This window comes from Perognathus longimembris, chromosome 2, assembly GCF_023159225.1.
Source record: "Perognathus longimembris pacificus isolate PPM17 chromosome 2, ASM2315922v1, whole genome shotgun sequence".
Classification (NCBI taxonomy): domain Eukaryota; kingdom Metazoa; phylum Chordata; class Mammalia; order Rodentia; family Heteromyidae; genus Perognathus; species Perognathus longimembris.
In genome coordinates this window covers 76445473-76464212 of record NC_063162.1, presented here as the reverse complement: position 1 = coordinate 76464212, position 18740 = coordinate 76445473, and the positions used below count along the sequence as shown (strand labels likewise).

General features: G+C 39.6%; 1 protein-coding gene across 2 annotated transcripts; it reads left to right on the top strand.

Moving 5' to 3' along the window:
- The first annotated feature begins 1966 nt into the window (after window positions 1–1966).
- On the top strand, window positions 1967–18520 carry LOC125346741 (zinc finger protein 717-like). Of its 2 annotated transcripts, XM_048339549.1 has the most exons (5): window positions 1967–2078; window positions 4933–4956; window positions 13513–13639; window positions 15067–15156; window positions 16729–18520. In XM_048339549.1, exons 2-5 carry the CDS (start codon window positions 4942–4944, stop codon window positions 18075–18077), a joined length of 1581 nt encoding a protein of 526 aa, XP_048195506.1. In that variant the 5' UTR covers window positions 1967–2078; window positions 4933–4941; the 3' UTR covers window positions 18078–18520. The 2 variants fall into 2 exon arrangements, with proteins under 2 accessions (XP_048195506.1, XP_048195505.1); XM_048339548.1 differs by lacking the exon at window positions 1967–2078 and having other exon boundaries at window positions 4783–4956.
- The last annotated feature ends 220 nt before the right edge of the window (window positions 18521–18740 follow it).

Genomic DNA, 18740 nt, shown 5'->3' with positions numbered 1-18740 from the left:
CCACTGTGTCCTGTTGGATGCTGAGAACATGGGCTTCTGAGTCCCTAGGGACCCTGGGAGGGAGCCCCAGTATGAGCCTGCTGTCCTCACAGCCACTCCCTGTCTTAGCTCCCAGCTGTCCAAGGAGCTGGAGCCTCACTACAGGGAAAGCTTCCTGACCAGGAACACCAGGAGGATTTCCCTCCCAAGGAAGCCCTCACAAAGTAAGTGCCTGGACCCACAAGGCAAGGGACTTTCAAAAGTCACCTTGTGACTGGGTTATGTGGCCTGAGCTCTGCCCATCTCACTTTCTTCATTGGGGTCACACAGTGGTCCTCAGAGGTTTGGGCAAATGGGCTAGTTGGAAGTGAGCAGAGTAATGAAGGCTGCCTCGGGCACAGGGGGATATGGAGTCTGAGACTGCCATATGTCCTTGGGGAGGCCCTGGAACTAAGGTAGTCCTCAATTCAGTCTCCAGAATTCTACCAGAGACCTCAGCAGCAAGAGCAGCTTCCAGCTGGAGACAGGTACTCAGCTGGGCAGTGGGAATATCAGCCACCCACCCCCCATGCAGTCAGGCTGCTCAGCCTGTCCTGATTTGCACACAAACATCAACAATGCCCCAAAAACATTACTGCCATGTTAGAAGAGACCTACCACTCTGGTCAGCATCTCAGAGACACAGCTCTGTTCTTGGCAGCTCTGTGTTGGTTTCTAGAGCCTGGTTTTCTTCTAATTCCCAATTCCATGTGTTAATTCATCTTTACTCAGGTGGACTAGAGATTTGAAAAGTCCTGTATTAGCAGGAAGGTAACCATAACTAGCCATGATTAAATGTATTTTTCTGTCCCTATAGTTAGAAGAAAGGATTATGAATGTTCCCAAACCAAAGAAAGGTGAGTTAAGGATATGCTAAACACCTTGATCTGACCATTATGTATTGTAGCACCACAAGGTATCCTATAAATCTTTATGTATCTAGTAAAAATATTCCTAGCCAAGTACTAGTGACTCCCACCAGTAATGATTCCTACTCAGAAAGCTAAGATCAGAGGACTGAGGTTTGAAGCCAACCCAGGCAGAAAAGTCTGAGACTCACCTCCAATTAACTAGCAAAAGGCCATCTAAAATGTTAAATATGCATCTTAAATGGTAAACCACTGTAATATAAATTATCTGTACTCTCACAGCTTCTCCTGGAAATGTTTTGCATCTCCCTTTCCCCTAATGAAACACTGCTTAACTTATTTTATTTTTATTTATTCATCTTTTTCATTTATATTTGAGATGGCAGTATGGTGTCCAAATTGGCTCCATATTCAAGTGATCCTCCTGACAGCTCCAGAGTAACTCAACCTACAGAATAAGCCTCTTGGCCAGGCTCAGGAAGTTTCCTTTACATATATTTTTCATTATATACTAAAGTTGTAAAGGATGAATCAGGGGCCAATACAACAATAGGGTAGTTTCCTTTACCTGCTAGTTCACATACTTGGAAATTTGCAAACCTCTCTACTGTGCGCAGGCCTGGCTAAATCACATAGATTACCATAAGCAAATGCCTGGAATTAAAACATGGGCGTTTCCCTTCACATCTCCAGACATAGCTAGGAAGTCCTGTGTATGGGGCCTGAGTTTGAAATGGCAGGGAACATCCTTGTTCTTTGTGCTAGGTTTCAGTTGGAAATCTCAATGAGCTGGTCACTGATAGAAATTCTGCACTTGGTCTCACAATGTCTGAGAGAAAACCAGGATTTCTAGGAAGTACTTCCACTTTCCTGGCTCAGATAGGAGAGTCAGGACCACACCCAGCCACAGCTGGCCAAGGACTGCCAGTCTGACTCTGGACGACAAACCCGCGTGCCCGCGTTCTCCAGAACAGCGCAATGCATCGTGGGAAGTGTAGTCTCCCCCCTCAGATCAGGCTCCTTCTGTGCCTGCGCCTCCCCCCTCACTCGTGACGTTTTCCGCTCAGGAATTCCGGTTCCTGGCGCGGTGCTGCGCTCTTGGGGAGTTTCTGAAGAATTCACAGTTCTGAGTGTTGGACCCAGGGTGGCTCGATCTCCCGCCGTGCCTTGGCCGACCTTGGGGCCTGAAATGTGAGTGGATCGCAGGCTGGCTGGGAAACCGGGGTGCGGGCGGAAACTGGAGCTGGGCGGTGAGCCCCGAGGCTCCACTCACTGCTCAGGTTCCTCCGGTCTGGGGTGACTGTGCCCGGGGGTCACGATCGCCTTGTCAGAGTTGGTACCGCCAGAATCAGTGTCCTTCCAGGGGCCAGAAACTGGGTCCAGAAGGCAGCCTAGGTGGTTGTCAGGCTAGGAGGGCTGAGGAGGCCGGCGTTTATATTCCAAGGCCGCTTCTGCTGTGAGCCTGTGTGACATCGTCACTGCTGCTGCCCAGCTTACAGATGAACGCGGTCACAACTCCAGTGAGGTAAAGACAGGTGTGTGCTGGTCGGGTCATGTGACACGGCAGGGGCATTTGTGGGTTCTGTGTTGTTTCCTCTGGGGACGCTTCTACTTCCCTCCTGCACCTTGTAGCCCGCTTAACACTCCTGGCTCGAGTTCACACATGGTTGCACACGAACTCGTTCCTAGAGAAAGATCCATACAGGATTTTGGAGAACTGGCTGATAGATATGTGTAAACTTATCAAATTGGAAGGGGGGCAGAGTCTGAACAGCAGTGCCCATCCTGAAAGAACACCGCCCTTGTGAACCCTCACTAGCCCTAAAGAGCAGAGGCAGAGAATCACTAGAAGGGGAAGAACTAATTAGCTTCTCATGCCCTACAATTAGCTGCTTACATTCCAGAGCACAAGATTCACGTGGTAGTATTTTCTCCAAAGCTCCCAACCACTCTCCAACTTGCAGAGAGGAGAGGTGAACAGAACTGAAAAATAAGCCAGAGCTGAATTATCAGAGGGCATAGGAGGCTGTAGTTTGTAGTGGAGAGATACCTTCTCTACAAGAACCTAATGCCAATTTCATTGATTTAATCTAACCCCACTATCATTTCTAGAATGCAAGCTCTCTCAAATGTATCCTATTATTAAATGTGTCTAGAGATGTTCTGGTACTTGCTTTTACCTGGTGATTTTTTCTGGCAGTTGAGAATATGCTTTAAAATAGAAATGACATACAAAAGCTTAGGGTAATGTATCCTGCTCAACGTTGTTTGGTTTGTAGATGTTAAGTATCCTGAAGTTTTAGCCAGTGTTGCCCATTTTGACAAAATTTGCCAAAAGTAGTACATTTCACATTTGTAAGGGTTTTTTGGGGGGGAGGGAGATGATTAAAGTCAGTGTATCATAAACATTGCTTCAAAATACTTTACTTGAAATATGCTGGTCCTATTTCTTATCCTCAGCACTGCCAGTGGCATTTGTGACTTAAAAATGTTAATAACAGGAGCTGGGAATATGGCCTAGTGGCAAGCGTGCTTGCCTTGTTTACATGAAGCCCTGGGTTCAATTCCCCAGCGCTACATATACAGAAACTGGCCAGAAGTAGTGCTGTGGTTCAAGTGGGAGAGTGCTAGCCTTGAACAAAAAGAAGCCAGGGACAGTGCTCAGGCCCTGAGTCCAAGGCCCAGGACTGGCAAAAAAAAAAAAAAAAGGTAATAACACGAATATTTTACACCTTTAGTATGTTATTAAAATACAAAGTTTTTTACACTATAATAAAGAACTTCTTTTACATTACTTAAAATAGGAAGGACTGAATATACTTCTGTTCCAAAATAGCATCAGTCCCTGTTTTAAATGAAGATTACATTTTTAAACAGAAATTTTGTAATATCAGACTTTCCAACTTTTTGCCCTAGGGCTGTCCAAAATTCAATAGAGAAAGAAAACGCTCTCCATGAAAGCAATGAAGATTCAAGTCTCATAAATTGTAATTCAGCCTACGACAAACTTATTTATTGTTTTTCAAAGTATAAAAACATTGTTGTGATGCAAACAAAAGTTAAAACTCAAATGCATACATTGCTTTTTAATGATTCACTTGTTCATTACTAGCAACGGCAACCTCACTGAATTCCCAATAACTGACTTTCATGATGATTTGCACTATTCGTCAATGTGGCTAAAAAGTTCACTCCATTTTATTTCACAAGTTTGTCTTCTGCATAATTTTCTTAAAAACCACAGAGTGGTGAATGATACCAGTACCTCCTGTGTAGTAAGCCAACCATCATGTATTAGCAAAAACGTACAGCCATTTCATTTGTTTAATGTTTTGTGGAGCCAAGGTTCTTCACAGTATAATTGTGTTAAGGAAGGCTAGCACTAAGGAATTTTCGAACTTTTGTTCACATCATATTCACTGGTGTCTCTTTGGCCAAAGCAAGATAAATGGGAAAGGCCAGATCAGTGCTTCATGCTCTCTGAATAGAGGAATATGTGCCATATGCAAACCAGTATTGGAACAGGAAGTCACCAGAAACATATATTATGTACATTTTTCTTCTATAATTATGAGCTAAAAAAATACTGAATTATAAGAAACATGTTTTTTGTGATGCTTAAGTATTCCTGAATAGGAGGTATAGTGAAATGCTCATGGAATCCTCTATAATATCTTTACATTAACAGGAAAATAGTTCATACATTACTAAGTGTAATTCTGTAGTTCCTAGGTTTAGTAAGACATCATATGTCTTTCCTTGGTTTACGTTATTTAGTTATTTTTGAGGGAACATTAGTTGTGCCTAAAATTACTTACAATATCTAGCAGTTAATGGAATGTGGATACATCTTTACTGGAGAATATAAAAAAATGAGACATGAAAAATGGTCTTCTTCCACAGAAAGGCTTATTATTATTATTCCAATCCATGTGTAGTATCTTGAGCGGGAAAATATGGGACTAAGATTGCTTCTTTCCTGACTCCATTTCATTTGCCTTCTCTCCCACCTATGTTATCGGAATCATCTCTGCACTGCCAACAGCAACAAAAAATGAATGGATCGCTGGTGAGTGTGAGTGTCTTTTTATTTGTTTCAGTGATTTTTATGAAATAAATTTTTTTTTGTTTTCTTGGCCAGTCCTGGGGCTTGGACTCAGGGCCTGAGCACTGTCCCTGGCTTCTTTTTGCTCAAGGCTAGCGCTCTGCCACTTGAGCCACAGCGCCACTTCTGGCCCTTTTCTGTATATGTGGTGCTGGGGAATTGAACCCAGGGCCTCATGTATACAAGGCACACACTCTTGCCACTAGGCCATATCCCCAGCCCCATGAAATGTTTTATGAACTTAATGGGGTCCAAAAATTAAAATGGAAATGTAGAAAGTATTTAGCCTCTGGAAAATATTCATAAATAAGGTAAAGATGGCTTGTATGATATCTTAAGAGTCAATTTAAGTTGAGTGCAAATTCATCTCAATTTTGTTTCTGGTGTTTCTGATATGAGAAAAAAGTAATTATACTTGTTACACGATGCAATGACACCTAGTCGGTAAGCATGCTAACGTCTTAGAATATGAAGATTTGCTGGCCGTTGGTGTGAAATCTCATCCTCATTAGTTATTATACTAACTTGTCTTAATAATGTTAAACTATTTGAGTGAGATTTTTCTGTAGCTACTGAATTAGTGTGGTCCCAAACATCTTTGCATGTTAGAGAAGCCTGAGTGAGCCATATACTTAACTGTCTGTCCACACAACCCTTGGCTGGTGTGTATTTTCTGTAGGGAGTGCAACACATGGCATAGAGTTCCATTTTTTTCCCCAAAAGCCCATTAGTCTGTTAAATTATAGTCAAACCCCATGACTGCTTTTCAGTGTTTTTCTTACTTGTAACTTACACTATATTTGAACACAATGTGTATATCCTTCTAGAAATCTTTATTTCTTTCTAAAATGGCCTATCATACTTTTTCTCTACATCTCTCTCTCCCTTCTTTCCCTTTCTTTTTATTTAAAAAATTATTAAACACAAGGGTTTCAATAAGTAAATCAACCGAAGAGTAGATATCCTTTTGGACAATGTCACCCCTGTGCTCACTCTTTCCCAGTTTTCCCTTGCTTTTACCCACAGGGTTGCATAGTTGATTTTTCACATGGTGCCCTGTGAGTACTGTTGCTTTCTTTTTCTGTTGGGAATCGGTAATATTGGGATGTTATGAAGGAATAATGTCACCAACTCAAAAAGAGCTAAGCAAGACAAATATACTTCTGCAGAAGAGTGTACTATCAGCAAAAAATCTGGCAAACAAGCACATGGAACAGATAGCTGCTCCAATTTATCTCTTGTTTTATCACTTATCTTCAATTTTATCTTTCTCCCCTCTGCCCAAACTGGCCAACCTTAGCTTCATAATCACCTCACAGTTTGAAGAGGATGAGGTTGGTCAATTACTCTCACCCTCTGCTCCTTTCTGATATTGTCTTAGTAGAATCATCAAGATCCAAGCGACAAGTCCAAGTCAGGAGCTGTTAAGAAACCCACTGTGATGGAGAAGATCACTATCATGGCCCCACTTCTTCTTACTCTTCAGTTTTTCTTATCTTGGGCAACTATGGATTCACTTTCTTTTACACTTCATATAGGAAAATCACTATTTTCCATAAAGTTACCAAGTACAGTGCAATGTATTTCTCCTAATTCCATCCTCTCTATTAAGTCTAGCTTCATTTAATGTGATGGTGTTTTTTTGTTTTGTCTTCTCTTATTATTTTAATATTTTCAACTGTTCTGTATATAAGAACAGGAGCGAATAGTTCTGGTCAACATTAGAATGACTGGTTTATTACATTAGAAGTGTCACTCTTCACAAACCTGAAGGACATTTTTTTTCAGTAATAAGGTTTGGGATCTCAGGAACTCTGCTTTTAGCTAACAATAGTCTCGACTGCTAGAAACATACAAGAGTTAGTGGAACACATTTATACTGCAGTCAGAAAAAATACTTATACAAAGAATAAAAACAAGATGTGCAGAGTCTAATATTTTCATCTTTTTCCTGTGTATGTATTAGTAATTTTAATTGAAGTTTGTATTGTCATTTTATTTCCAGCTACATCTGACTCACCTGTTTTTGAAATTCTTTCTGTATCTCTCTCTTTCTCTCTCTCTCCCTTGCTCCCAGTCCTAGGGCTAGAACTCATGTGGGCACTGTTCCTAATACAGTTCTGCTTGAGCCATGGCTCCACCTTCAGCTTTTTGCTGGTTAGTTAGAGATAAGAGTCTCATGGAAATTGCTGCCTGAGCTGAATTCAAGCTGCAGTTCTCAGATCTCAGCCTCCTGACTTGCCATGCTTACAGATGTGAGCCACTGATGACCTTCTTTCAAACTCTTCTAAATTACCTATGTTTTTTCTTTGCAATTTACATTAATAGCTTAAAGTCACTAAGGAAAATAGATACATATATCACATTTCTCACATAATTCATATGACTTAATATTTGTCACATTACCTTCCTTTTAATGTTAATTTGAAGATAGGGTTGCTGTGCAATCCAAGCTTTTCTTGACTTTGATATATAGCCTAGGCTGTCCAGTAATCTTGTCTCAAACTCACGTATTCTTGGTGTTGTTACAATGCCTGGATACATTAACCATTCTTATTATTTTATTCTTGTCTGAGACTTGCTCAGTATCTGACACTTTTATCCATGGGCTGGGTTTTGCCACCTGAGCCATGCCTCCAGCCTCACCATTCTTAAATGTACAGTTGATTGATGTTATATATGTTCATATTGTTGTTGTGCAACCTCCTTTCCCATCCATCTATAAAAGTTTTCCTCTTCTGTATATGAAACTGTATATATTCAAGAAACATGTAGTTCCTATTTTTGTCTACCCCAGTCTCTTGGAACCACCTGCTTTTTGTACCTATGAGTTTGTTGACCCTGGGAACTTCAATAAGGGAAAGTCTACCATGGTTGTTCTGTGTATGTATGTATAAGAGAGAGACACAGAGAGAAAGAGAAACATTAGTGTGTCCTGGTCCTTGCTCTTGAACTCAAGGACTGAACATTATCCTTGAACTTCTTTTGCTCAAGGCTAGGACTCTACCACTTGAACTGCAACACCGCTTATATTTTTTTTCTTTTTCCTTTTTTCTTTTTTTCTAGTCCGACAGCTTGAACTCAGGATCTGGGCACTGTCCCTGAGCTTCTTTTGCTCAAGGCTAGCTAGCACTATATTACTTGAGCCACAACGTCACTTCTATCTGTTTGTGTTACTGAGGAATCGAACTCAGGACTTCATGCATGCAAGGCAAGCACTCTACCACTAAACTACATTCCCAGCCCTCCACTTTCTTGGTAGTTAATTGGAGATAAGAGTCTCAGGGATTCTCCTGCTCAGGCTACGTTCAAATCACAATCTTCAGATCTTAGCCTGCTGAGTATCTAGGAACACAAGTATAAGCCACTGGCACCCATCTTCTCATGGCTGTTTGTAACACCTTTGTTTTATTTACCTTATAGTATTCAATGCTGTAGCATGACCTAGAATTTCCTTTCTTTTCTTTTCTTTTTTTTTTTCTTTAAATTTGGGCTTGGGGCATAAACACTGGGCCTGGGAGCTGTCCCTGAGCTCTTCAGCTCAAGGCTAGGCTCTACTACTTGAGCCTGTACAGCACCACTTCCAGTTTTCTGGTGGTTAAATGAAAATAAGTATCTCGTAGACTTAGTGTTGCGCTGGCTTTGAACCACGATCCTCAGATCTCAGCGTCCTGAGTAGCTAGGATTACAGGCATGAGCCACTGGTACCCAGCATTTCCTTTCTCTTTTAAAGCATAATTTTGTTACATTTTTGTGTTTATTATGTTATTTTTAAACTCTGTTGCTTTCTTATTATTAGATGTGTGGTTCACTACTACCTTTTGATTATTGTGAGTAGTTGCTATTAAATGATTCTTCCAATACCTGCTTTCTCTTTGGTTGGGTACAAAGATAGAACTTTTGAACCGTATTCCTGTATATGCCTATGTTTAGTTCTTTTTTTTAGCATCTTTGATCGTTGCATTCTTGCCAGAAATCCACCAAATTTTATACTTTCCTACATCTTTCCCAATATTGGTTATATTTTTGGAGTTTTACTATTATTTAATACATCCCTACTACTAGCTATAAAGTAGGTATTTTCATTACTTTGTTACTACTAGTATTGAACACCTTTTTATATATTTACCATTTGTATTTTCTTCAGGAAATTCATCATTTGGCCATCTTAAAATCAATTTTCATTTGTTTTTGTGTTACAGGATTTTATAATCTTTTAAATGAATTCTGGTTATTAATCTATAAGGGATATAAGCAAATATTTTCTCAAATTTCATGGATGCCTTTGTCATTGTGCCTTTGATGCATCATGTTTTTGTTTTATACATTTGTACTTGTCTGGTTTTTGTACCATGCACTTTTGGTGTTATATCCAAGAGGTAATTGTCAAATTTAATGTCATTTAATTTTGTCTCCCTCCTACTGTGTTTCCTTTTCCTTCCCTCTGGTGTCTACACCTATTCCCCTCCCTCCCCCTCTTCTCAGATGGGACTTCCCTGATTGTTCTCCAAATCATAAGCTTAAATCATAGTCCTACCTCAGCCTCCCACCATACTTTATGTTTTCTTCTTCCTTTTCCCAGTACCAGGGTTTGAACTCTTGAGAACCCAGAGTTGGTCAATTTTCTCACTCACCTGAGGCATTCTTGCAATCTGTCTTTTAGCTGGTTAATTGGAATTGTCTGCCTAGGCTACCATCTAGACTTCCACCTCCTTTGTACCTAGGATAAGAGGCCTGAGACACAGGTGTTAGAATTGTTTTTGTTTTTTTATTAATCATTTTTGGTTATTAATCATTACTGGTCATTTAACATTCATCATTAGTTAAATACTACAGTAAAACAGGATTATTGTTACAGGTTTAGTAGAAATTTACATTCAACTGGAACTCAAATAGTCTATGTTTCAAAGCAAGTGCTGTCTTTTAGCTCTTTTATTTATTTTGTCTAATTTTTCTATTGTTAATTAAGAAAAGTATTAATTATCCAATTGTAATATTCCATTTAAAATAATCCTTTTAATTTTGTGGCTGTTCTTCCATGTTTTGGGAGACTTTGTGTTTAAGCATGTAACCTATGTTATTCTGATGTATGATCTGTCTGTTATGTCATACAGTTTGTGTTGACATTTATTTCCTCATATGATAACTAGTTAAGCTTTTCAGTACTGGTTTTTGCTTATAACATCAATTTGTTTATTTTTTATGCTTTAGAGTATTCCTTTGTGAGCACTATTGAGTTCTTTAAGGAGTGCGGGGTCAGATCATACTGACTTGTGTCTTTATTCCATTTGCATTAAAATACGAATGTTATTTCAGTTATGTCTACCATTTTGCTACTTCTTTTCTCCTTGCCTCATCTGATGTTTGTTTCTTACTTCCTACCTTCTTAGGGGAGGTTGATGAAATCTTTCTAGCATAGTCATCTCTAGTTATCCACTGGGATGGTTCCAAAAAACATTACAGATACCAAAGTAGATGTTCAGGTTCATTATACAAAACTGTGTTGTGATTTCATATAACCAGCACATATCCACTTAAATACTTTATATCACCTCTGAATTACCTCTGGACCTTGTACAAATTAAATACAATGTAACCAGTTGTTATTCAGCATTTTCTTTTTTTTATTTTTAATTTATTGTCAAAGTGATGTACAGAGAGGTTACAGTTTCACACATTAGGCCTTGGGTACATTTGTTGTACTGTTACCTCCTCCCTCATCCCCCCTCCCCCTCCCCCTTTCCCTCTCCCCCCATGAGTTGTTCAGTTGGTTTACACCAAATGGTTTTGCAAGTATTGGTTTTGGAGTCGTTTGTCTTTTCATCCTTTGTCTCTTGATTTTGATATTCCCTTTCACTTCCCTAGTTCTAATACCAGTATATACAGTATCCAGTGAATTCAGATGAGATACAGTGTTAGTGCGAGTACAACCACAGGAAGGGATACAAGAGGATCATCAACAAAAGAAGCTACAGTTTCACATGACCTATTGAAAGTAATTACAATAGTGATCACTCGTTTCCATAACATGGGAGTTCATTTCACTTAGTATTACGCGTTCATAAGGGCATAGCTATTAGGCTCTTGTGATCCTCTGCTGTGACTAGCCTAAACCTGTGCTAATTACTCCCTGTGAGGGAGACCATAGAGTCCATGTTTCTTTGGGTCTGGCTCACTTCACTTAGTATAATTTTTTCCAAGTTCTTCCATTTCTTTACGAATGGGGAAATGTCATTCTTTCTGATAGAGGCATAAAATTCCATTGTGTATATGTACCACATTTTCCTGATCCATTTGTCTACTGAGGGGCATCTGGGTTGGTTCCATATTTTAGTTAGAACAAATTGTGCTGCAATAAACATTGTTGTGCTGGTGGCTTTAGTGTGTTTTATTCAGCATTTTTCAGGGGATTATCAAAGGTTTTATGTCTATACACGTTCATTAAAGGAGCCATGTGTTTTCAAAGTTTAAGATCAATAGTTGTTTGAATTTATGGGGCTCACAAATATGCAAGACCTACCGTATTTACTTGTTGCCAAGGTTATCATGTATGAGCATTATCAAGTGTGGTACTGTATTTTCCTCATGAATGAAAAGCCAAATATTTCACATTGATTGGAAATTCATCCTCAGGCTGAAGCATGGAGTTTAACAAGAAGCCAAATCTACAAGCAGCTTGTTCCTGAGGTATCATTTCTAGAACTGCAAAAAATGTATTTCTCTCCCACTCTGCTTTGATATAGTAGCTATAGGAAACTAAATATACTAAGAGTACTGTCATACTGCATCCTAATACATATGTACTTTTCAGTGGAATAATTCCATATACAAGCTTGATTCTTTTATATTTTAAAATAATTGGTGATATTATGGCTTTGAACTTAGATCATGATATAAGCAAGCCAGCAGCAATAACAATTGGATGTTTGATCTGTATTCCTATTTCATGTACTTTTGTCTTCAGTACATGTAAATGGATACATACTGAATTTTCATTGAGATAAATTATCTATATGCTACTGTAATTTATGTTTTAAGCCATCATTTAAAAATCACATAAAGGGGCTGGGGCTATAGCCTAGTGGCAAGAGTGCCTGCCTCGGATACACGAGGCCCTAGGTTCGATTCGCCAGCACCACATATACAGAAAAATGGCCAGAAGCGGCGCTGTGGCTCAAGTGGCGGAGTGCTAGCCTTGAGCGGGAAGAAGCCAGGACAGTGCTCAGGCCCTGAGTCCAAGGCCCAGGACTGGCCAAAAAAAAAAAAAAATCACATAAAACATATGTATATATGTCTCTGTGTGTCTGTGTGTTCAGGTGTCTGTGGGGGCGGAGGGTATTCTTTTATGCCTACCAACAAATTTACTATTTCTCTGATCCTGGTCCCATGAGTACATCTGAGTTAGCACTTTTTTTTCATACTCTTAAGATGGACAATTTCATAGCACTCTGGTAATGCCAGTAATTAATTCTTAATCTGAAAATATGTTCAGTCCATTGTTAGGATAGTTCTTCTGGACAAAAGACTATAAATTGAAGGTCATTTTCTTTATATCCTTTACAACATATTTCTGTTTGATGGGTTGGGGGTCAGCATTCATTTCTGATATTGCTAAGCATAGCGACAGTAGAAAGATAGTTGGACATTCTTTCTTTATAGTGGGACTCAGCATCAGAATAGAACTCTCCTGTGCCCTCTGCACTACTCCTTGTGCACTCTGCCCTGTGCCCTTAGCACAAAATACTGTTCTCCCATCTTTTATTTTCTTCCACATTTTTGGACCAATTCCCTGTTCTTTATTCTTATTTCCCTTTGTTGTACTCATGTTAGTCACATCTCACATTGCTTTCTTAGGTTCTTTCTCTCCCATGTCCCTTCCATTCTTCCATGAGGAAGACACATTGTATTCCCCTCTTGTTTATGTTCTGTATTGTAGAAGGTGGATGCTTTCATAATAATCAGTGATACCAGTTCTTTACTCTTTAGGAATGAAGTATAAGTGAGCCTGAAAACATCTTTAGACATATACTAATAACAATGAGCACATGAAACTTATAAGAACTAAGTAAACGCTAATATGTCCCAGATCATTACTAATCAGTTTCTTGAGTACTGTCACTTCATTTAACACTTACCTGGAGATTGTGTTTTTGTAGTTCTACTGATGTGGTATATATCTCTTGTGATTTCCTGACTGAGCTCTGGATATCCTAGATACTAGACCTCTATTTCTAGTTCATTCTGTTAGTACAAATCATTTCCTCCTTAGAAGAGAATTTTCATCTTGTCTCCCTTGCTGGCAGCAAAAGTATTTCCTAATTGATAAGCAAATCTTTGCTTTCATAAGGAATAAGTTAGTATAGAAGCAGACATTTCTTTTCTTTCCTATACTGCATAAATAAGAGAGCAAGCTCCGGCCATTTTGTGTCAGACAGAAACATAAATGTAGAGAAATGAAATCCTCAGACTTGGTTTTCTCATGAATCAGGACTAATAACTTGTTGCAATGTGCCATTACAGGAGTTGGTATCATTTGAAGATGTGTGTGTGGACTTCAGCTGGGAGGAGTGGAAGGACCTGGATGATTCTCAGAGGACCCTGTATAGGGATGTGATGCTGGAGACCTACAGCAACATGGTTTCCTTGGGTGAGAAAAGGACACATTAATTCCCAGGAGCAAAGTCTCTATTCTTAATAGATAGGTGAATATGTATCAGATTAAATGTTGTTTACGTGTACTAGGGGCTAGTAATGTGGTTTAGTGGTAGATTGCTTGCCTAGCATGCATGAAGCCCTGGGTTCAATCCTCAGTACCACATAAATAGAAAAAGCCAGAAGAGGCACTGTGGCTCAAGAGGTAAAGTGCTAGCCTTGAGCAAAACCAAGCCAGGGACCGTGCTCAGGCCCCAGGACTGGTGAAAGAAAGAGAGAGAGAGAGAGAGAGAGAGAGAGAGAGAGAGGAGGGAAGGAGAGAAGGAGAGAGGGGGGAGAAAGAGAGAAAGAAAGAAAGAAAGAAAGAAAGAAAGAAAGAAAGAAAGAAAGAAAGAAAGAAAGAAAGAAAGAAAGAAAGAAAGAAAGAAAGAAAGAAAGAAAGAATGGATGGACAAACGAACTATTCTAGTCTTTGAGGACCATCACCTCCCCATAACACAAAGTTCAATTTGGTTGCACAACTCCTGATAGAGGATAGTTGTTGTCATTCTTCAAGGAGCTGAGTCGTTTCATTAAAGTTCTATGTGGTTGCCCAATAACAAGGCCTGTATTCTCAAATCTGAGCTAACTATGAAGCCTGAGCAAAATAGTAGTGCCCCAGATGAGAGAAGAACCCTCAGAACAGGGCTTCCCAGATGTTTCACTGCATTCTAGATAGAGAGATTATGAAGATCAGAGCCACTGTGGCTGCACTGAGCTTTTCTCAACATTTCCGCACCTGGGGCCAGCTCCTGTGCATTGCACATCTGCCATCTGTGGTCTTCATTGGTGCTTCTTGTATAAATGTACCTCCCCATTTTTGCTTGTTTAAGTCTTACTAAGACTCCAGTCACTTTCTGACTCTTTGATTTTCTTAGGTCCGTTGTTCTAAATTTTTAGTTGCTTTTTTTACTGTCCATTTCTAAAATCTTTTCCCTAAACACTTATTGATAATTCATAAATTCCTCCAATGCTGTTAGTTGAATAATTCACATGTGCTGGTATTTTTGCCACTGTGTCGATAATAGAGATTAAATACATATTTCCTTTGAAAGAACTTATACTATTTTAAGAACATATATCAAATGTGTTTAGTTGTGAGGTGAGATTAACAAACAGGGTTATACCTGGATGAGACAGAATAAAGGGTAGGATGAAAGACAATATTTACTTAGGGGTACTTTAATTTTAATGTGATGCGTTTCCAAATTTGGCATATAACATATAGGGTGATATGCAATGTCCTACAAAGTATACGTCACTATTGGAAACATGAATTTGCAAATCATTTAAAACCGGTATTTAAAATCAAAAAAATATATATTTATGGAGAAGGTCATCTATTATTCCAGGCCATAGTTCCATAATATTTCCCATTAACAGGGCACTCGGTTCCTAAGCCTGAAGTGATTATTAATCTGGAACAAGGGGCAGAGCCATGGCTGGGAGAAACCCCAAACAAGAATATGACAGGTGAGTCAGCATTTACTAGACGTCGTGGATGTTAAAAAGAGCCAAGCTCATTGAAATGTTCTCATTCATGTCCCAGCTCCTGGATTCCTGTGCTGCTGATTCTTTCCAGCATGTACTGGAGCAATGGATGAAGACATGCCATAATGTTTTAAAACACCATGAGAGCAGGAATGGATTGAACTGACACACATTACCTGACTAAAAATGTCTCCCGTTTTTCCTCTTCTATTTGGTCAAGTTTTACCAGCAGTAACCTAAGGGACTTACAGGAAAAGATCAACAGGGAATATGCTAAGCATTAAAAAAGATGATAGCAGAAGGCAGTAAGATAAGAGCACACTGGAAATTTTCCTATATTTGACAGGATTACTGCAGGAAATTAGACACCCATCATCCTGTCTTTACTTACAGGAGTGTAAGGACTCATAAAACCATCCGTTTTCTACTAGCATCAGTCATTCTCCAAGTACTCATAGTTCCCACAGGACCTCAGGGTCCCCATACTTGGTTTGGAAAGAAGTAGTTCAAGGCCAAATGAAATAACAGTTCATGTAGAACATCCTAAATTCTGTATGGGAGTTTTTCTCCTGTGTCACTGTTCAAAACTCTCTTTAAAAAGAGAGAGAGAGAGAAGGGAGGGAGGGAGGGAGGGAGGGAGAGAGGAAGGAAGGAAGGAAGGAAGGAAGGAAGGAAGGAAGGAAGGAAGGAAGGAAGGAAGGAAGGAAGGAAGGAAGGAAGGAAGAAAATGAAAAACTTCCAGGAGACCCATTTTCTATTGATTTAGAAGGCAAAAGATACCAGGAACTATGGAGGACAGCTGATTTGCATGTCTCAGATAAGTGAGAACAAAGCTTCTCAAAGGAGGAGCACAACCCTGAATTCAGAACCAAAGTTTTAAGGTAAGATAACATGACCGACTTTGGGAGCCTGGTGTCTCCCACGTGGGCTGTGGTTCTGGGAGGCAACTCTACCAAAATAGGAATTTGAAAGACATTTTGTAGAATATAGAGAAGAAAATACTTGAAAGTTCCCCTAGATGCCAAATGGAATTTTCAGGGAGAAGTGAGAAATTGTCAAACATAGGGATAAATGTTTGCTCTCAGGAACCACTCCTGCTTAGGTGACAGGTAATTTACCCTGTTATATATCATTAACTTCTCTGATTCTGGAACACATTTCTATCTTCAAATCTCAAGTCTCAGAAGGAAAGTAGCAAAACATTTTCATAATCGTTGCAAAACCAAATGAACCAAACGTCTTCCCTAGAAAAAGCAAAATTGAAACCAAAAAAAATAAAAAGCAAATAAGGGATGCTCCACATAAAAGAATTAGCTGTCAATTATTGAGTGTTTTGACTAAATATTTTCTCTGATATTAAAACAGAGACAGAAACTTAGGAACCGGAGAAGAACATGACTATATCAGTATTTGTTAAGTAACTCATTCCTAGTACTATGCTAAATCTTTAGTAAGAAGCATGGGAGGAAATGTCTTTACCTTTACATAAGTATTCTCTGTGAAATGCTTGGATGCCATCATTATTTTATTCTGCTTTTTTGTTAAACATTTTAGGTGCCCAGCAAGTAGATGGCTCGATTGAAATATGCCAGGGGAGTCCAGACACACATCTGTTGCAAGTTGAAATCACCACTAGCAAAATAATAGAGGAAAACGTTGGTTTTCTAGGTGTTAAACATGGAGCAAATCTTTTTACCACAAACCAGACCCCACTGTACAGCAGGAAACTCACAGAGGAGAGATACCCTGTGAATACAATGCATGTAATTACCAGAAGTCAGACCTCAGCAGGCTTCAGAAAACTCACGCAAGAGACAAATCCCATGAATGTAACACATGTGGAAAGTATCTCAAGCAAAACTCATGCCTCAGTGTGTATTAGAGAAGACACCCAGGAGAGAATTCTTAGGGAAGTAACACATGTGGAAAGTCATTCAAATGGAAATCAGAGCTCAGTGTACATCAGAGAACATATAGAAGAGAAACCACATGAATGTACCACATGTGGAAAGTCTTTAAGCCGGTTGTCAAATCTCCGGAAACATCAGAAAATACACACAAGGGAGAAATCTTATGAATGTAACACGTGTGGAAAGTTTTTTGTCACAAAGTCAACACTCATTCGGCATCAGACAGCACACACAGGGGAAAAACCTTATGAGTGTAACACATGTGGAAAGTCTTTCACATGGATGTCAAGTCTCCGCATCCATCAGAGCACACACACAGGGCAGAAACCTTATGAATGTAACACATGTGGAAAATCTTTCAGACAGATTTCAACTCTCCACATCCATCAGAGCACACACAAACAAGAGAAACCTTATGAATGTAACACATGTGGAAAGTCTTTCAGACAAATGTCAATTCTCCGCATCCATCAGAGCACGCATACAGGGGAGAAACCTTATGAATGTAACACATGTGAAAAGTCTTTCAGATGGATGTCAAATCTCCAAAACCACCAGAGAACACACACGGGAGAGAAACCCTATGAATGTAACACATGTGGAAAGTCTTTCACAGAAATGGCAAATCTCCGCAGGCATCAGAGCACACACACAGGAGAGAAACCATACAAATGTAACACATGTTCAAAGTCTTTTGTCACCAAGTCAACACTCATTCGGCATCAGACAACACACACAGGGGAGAAACCTCATGAATGTAACACATGTGGAAAGTCTTTCAGACGGAAGTCACATCTCCACATCCATCAGAGGACACACACAGGAGAGAAATGTTACGAATGTAATACATGTAGAAAGTCTTTCCTGTACAAGTCAACCCTCAGTGTTCATCAGAGAACACACACGGGTGAGAAGCCATATGAATGTGACAAATGTGGAAAGTATTTCAGCCATACATCAAGTCTCTGTAGGCATCAGAGAATTCACATATAAGAGAAACCTTATTAACGTAAACAATGTGGAAAGTTCAAGGAGATTACAGCCTTCATTAAGCATCAGAGAGGCCATATGAATATAGGACATGTGGAAAGTATTTCAGACATATCAAATCTCTGCATGCATCAGATCACACACAAGTGAAATCTTAGGAATGGAACAAATGTGGAAAGTCTTTCCCCTACAGTTAGACCTCAATGTTCATCAAACAACACACACAGGAAAGAAACTATGAATGTAACAATTGTGGAAAGTCTTTCACCAAGTCAAATCAGAGTTTATACAGGAGAGAAATCAACACCAAATCAGATAGATGGAAATGAAGATTCTAAGAACTTTGATTTGGGCCACCCTGAACCCATGCATCTCCCTCATAGAACATTAAATGTTGGAGAGGTTAATGTTGAGCAGCATACTTTGGCAAGCACTCTACCACTTGAAACACAAGGCCATTTCTGGCTTTTTGTTTTGTTTTGCCAGTCCTGCGCCTTGGACTCAGGGCCTGAGCACTGTCCCTGGCTTCTTTTGGCTCAAGGCTAGCACTCTGCCACTTGAGCCACAGCGCCACTTCTGGCCAGTTTCTATGTATGTGGTGCTGGGGAATCGAACCCAGGGCTTCATGTATACGAGGCAAGTGCTCTTGCCACTAGGCCATATTCC

Bases quoted from the DNA above. Each gene is read 5' to 3' on its own strand.
- LOC125346741 (XM_048339548.1), top strand. From the start codon at position 4,900: ATGTTATCGGAATCATCTCTGCACTGCCAACAGCAACAAAAAATGAAT. The intron at 4,957-13,512 runs GTGAGTGTGAGT...GTGCCATTACAG, and splicing joins AAAAAATGAATGGATCGCTG to GAGTTGGTATCATTTGAAGA. The intron at 15,157-16,728 runs GTGAGTCAGCAT...TAAACATTTTAG, and splicing joins CCCAAACAAGAATATGACAG to GTGCCCAGCAAGTAGATGGC.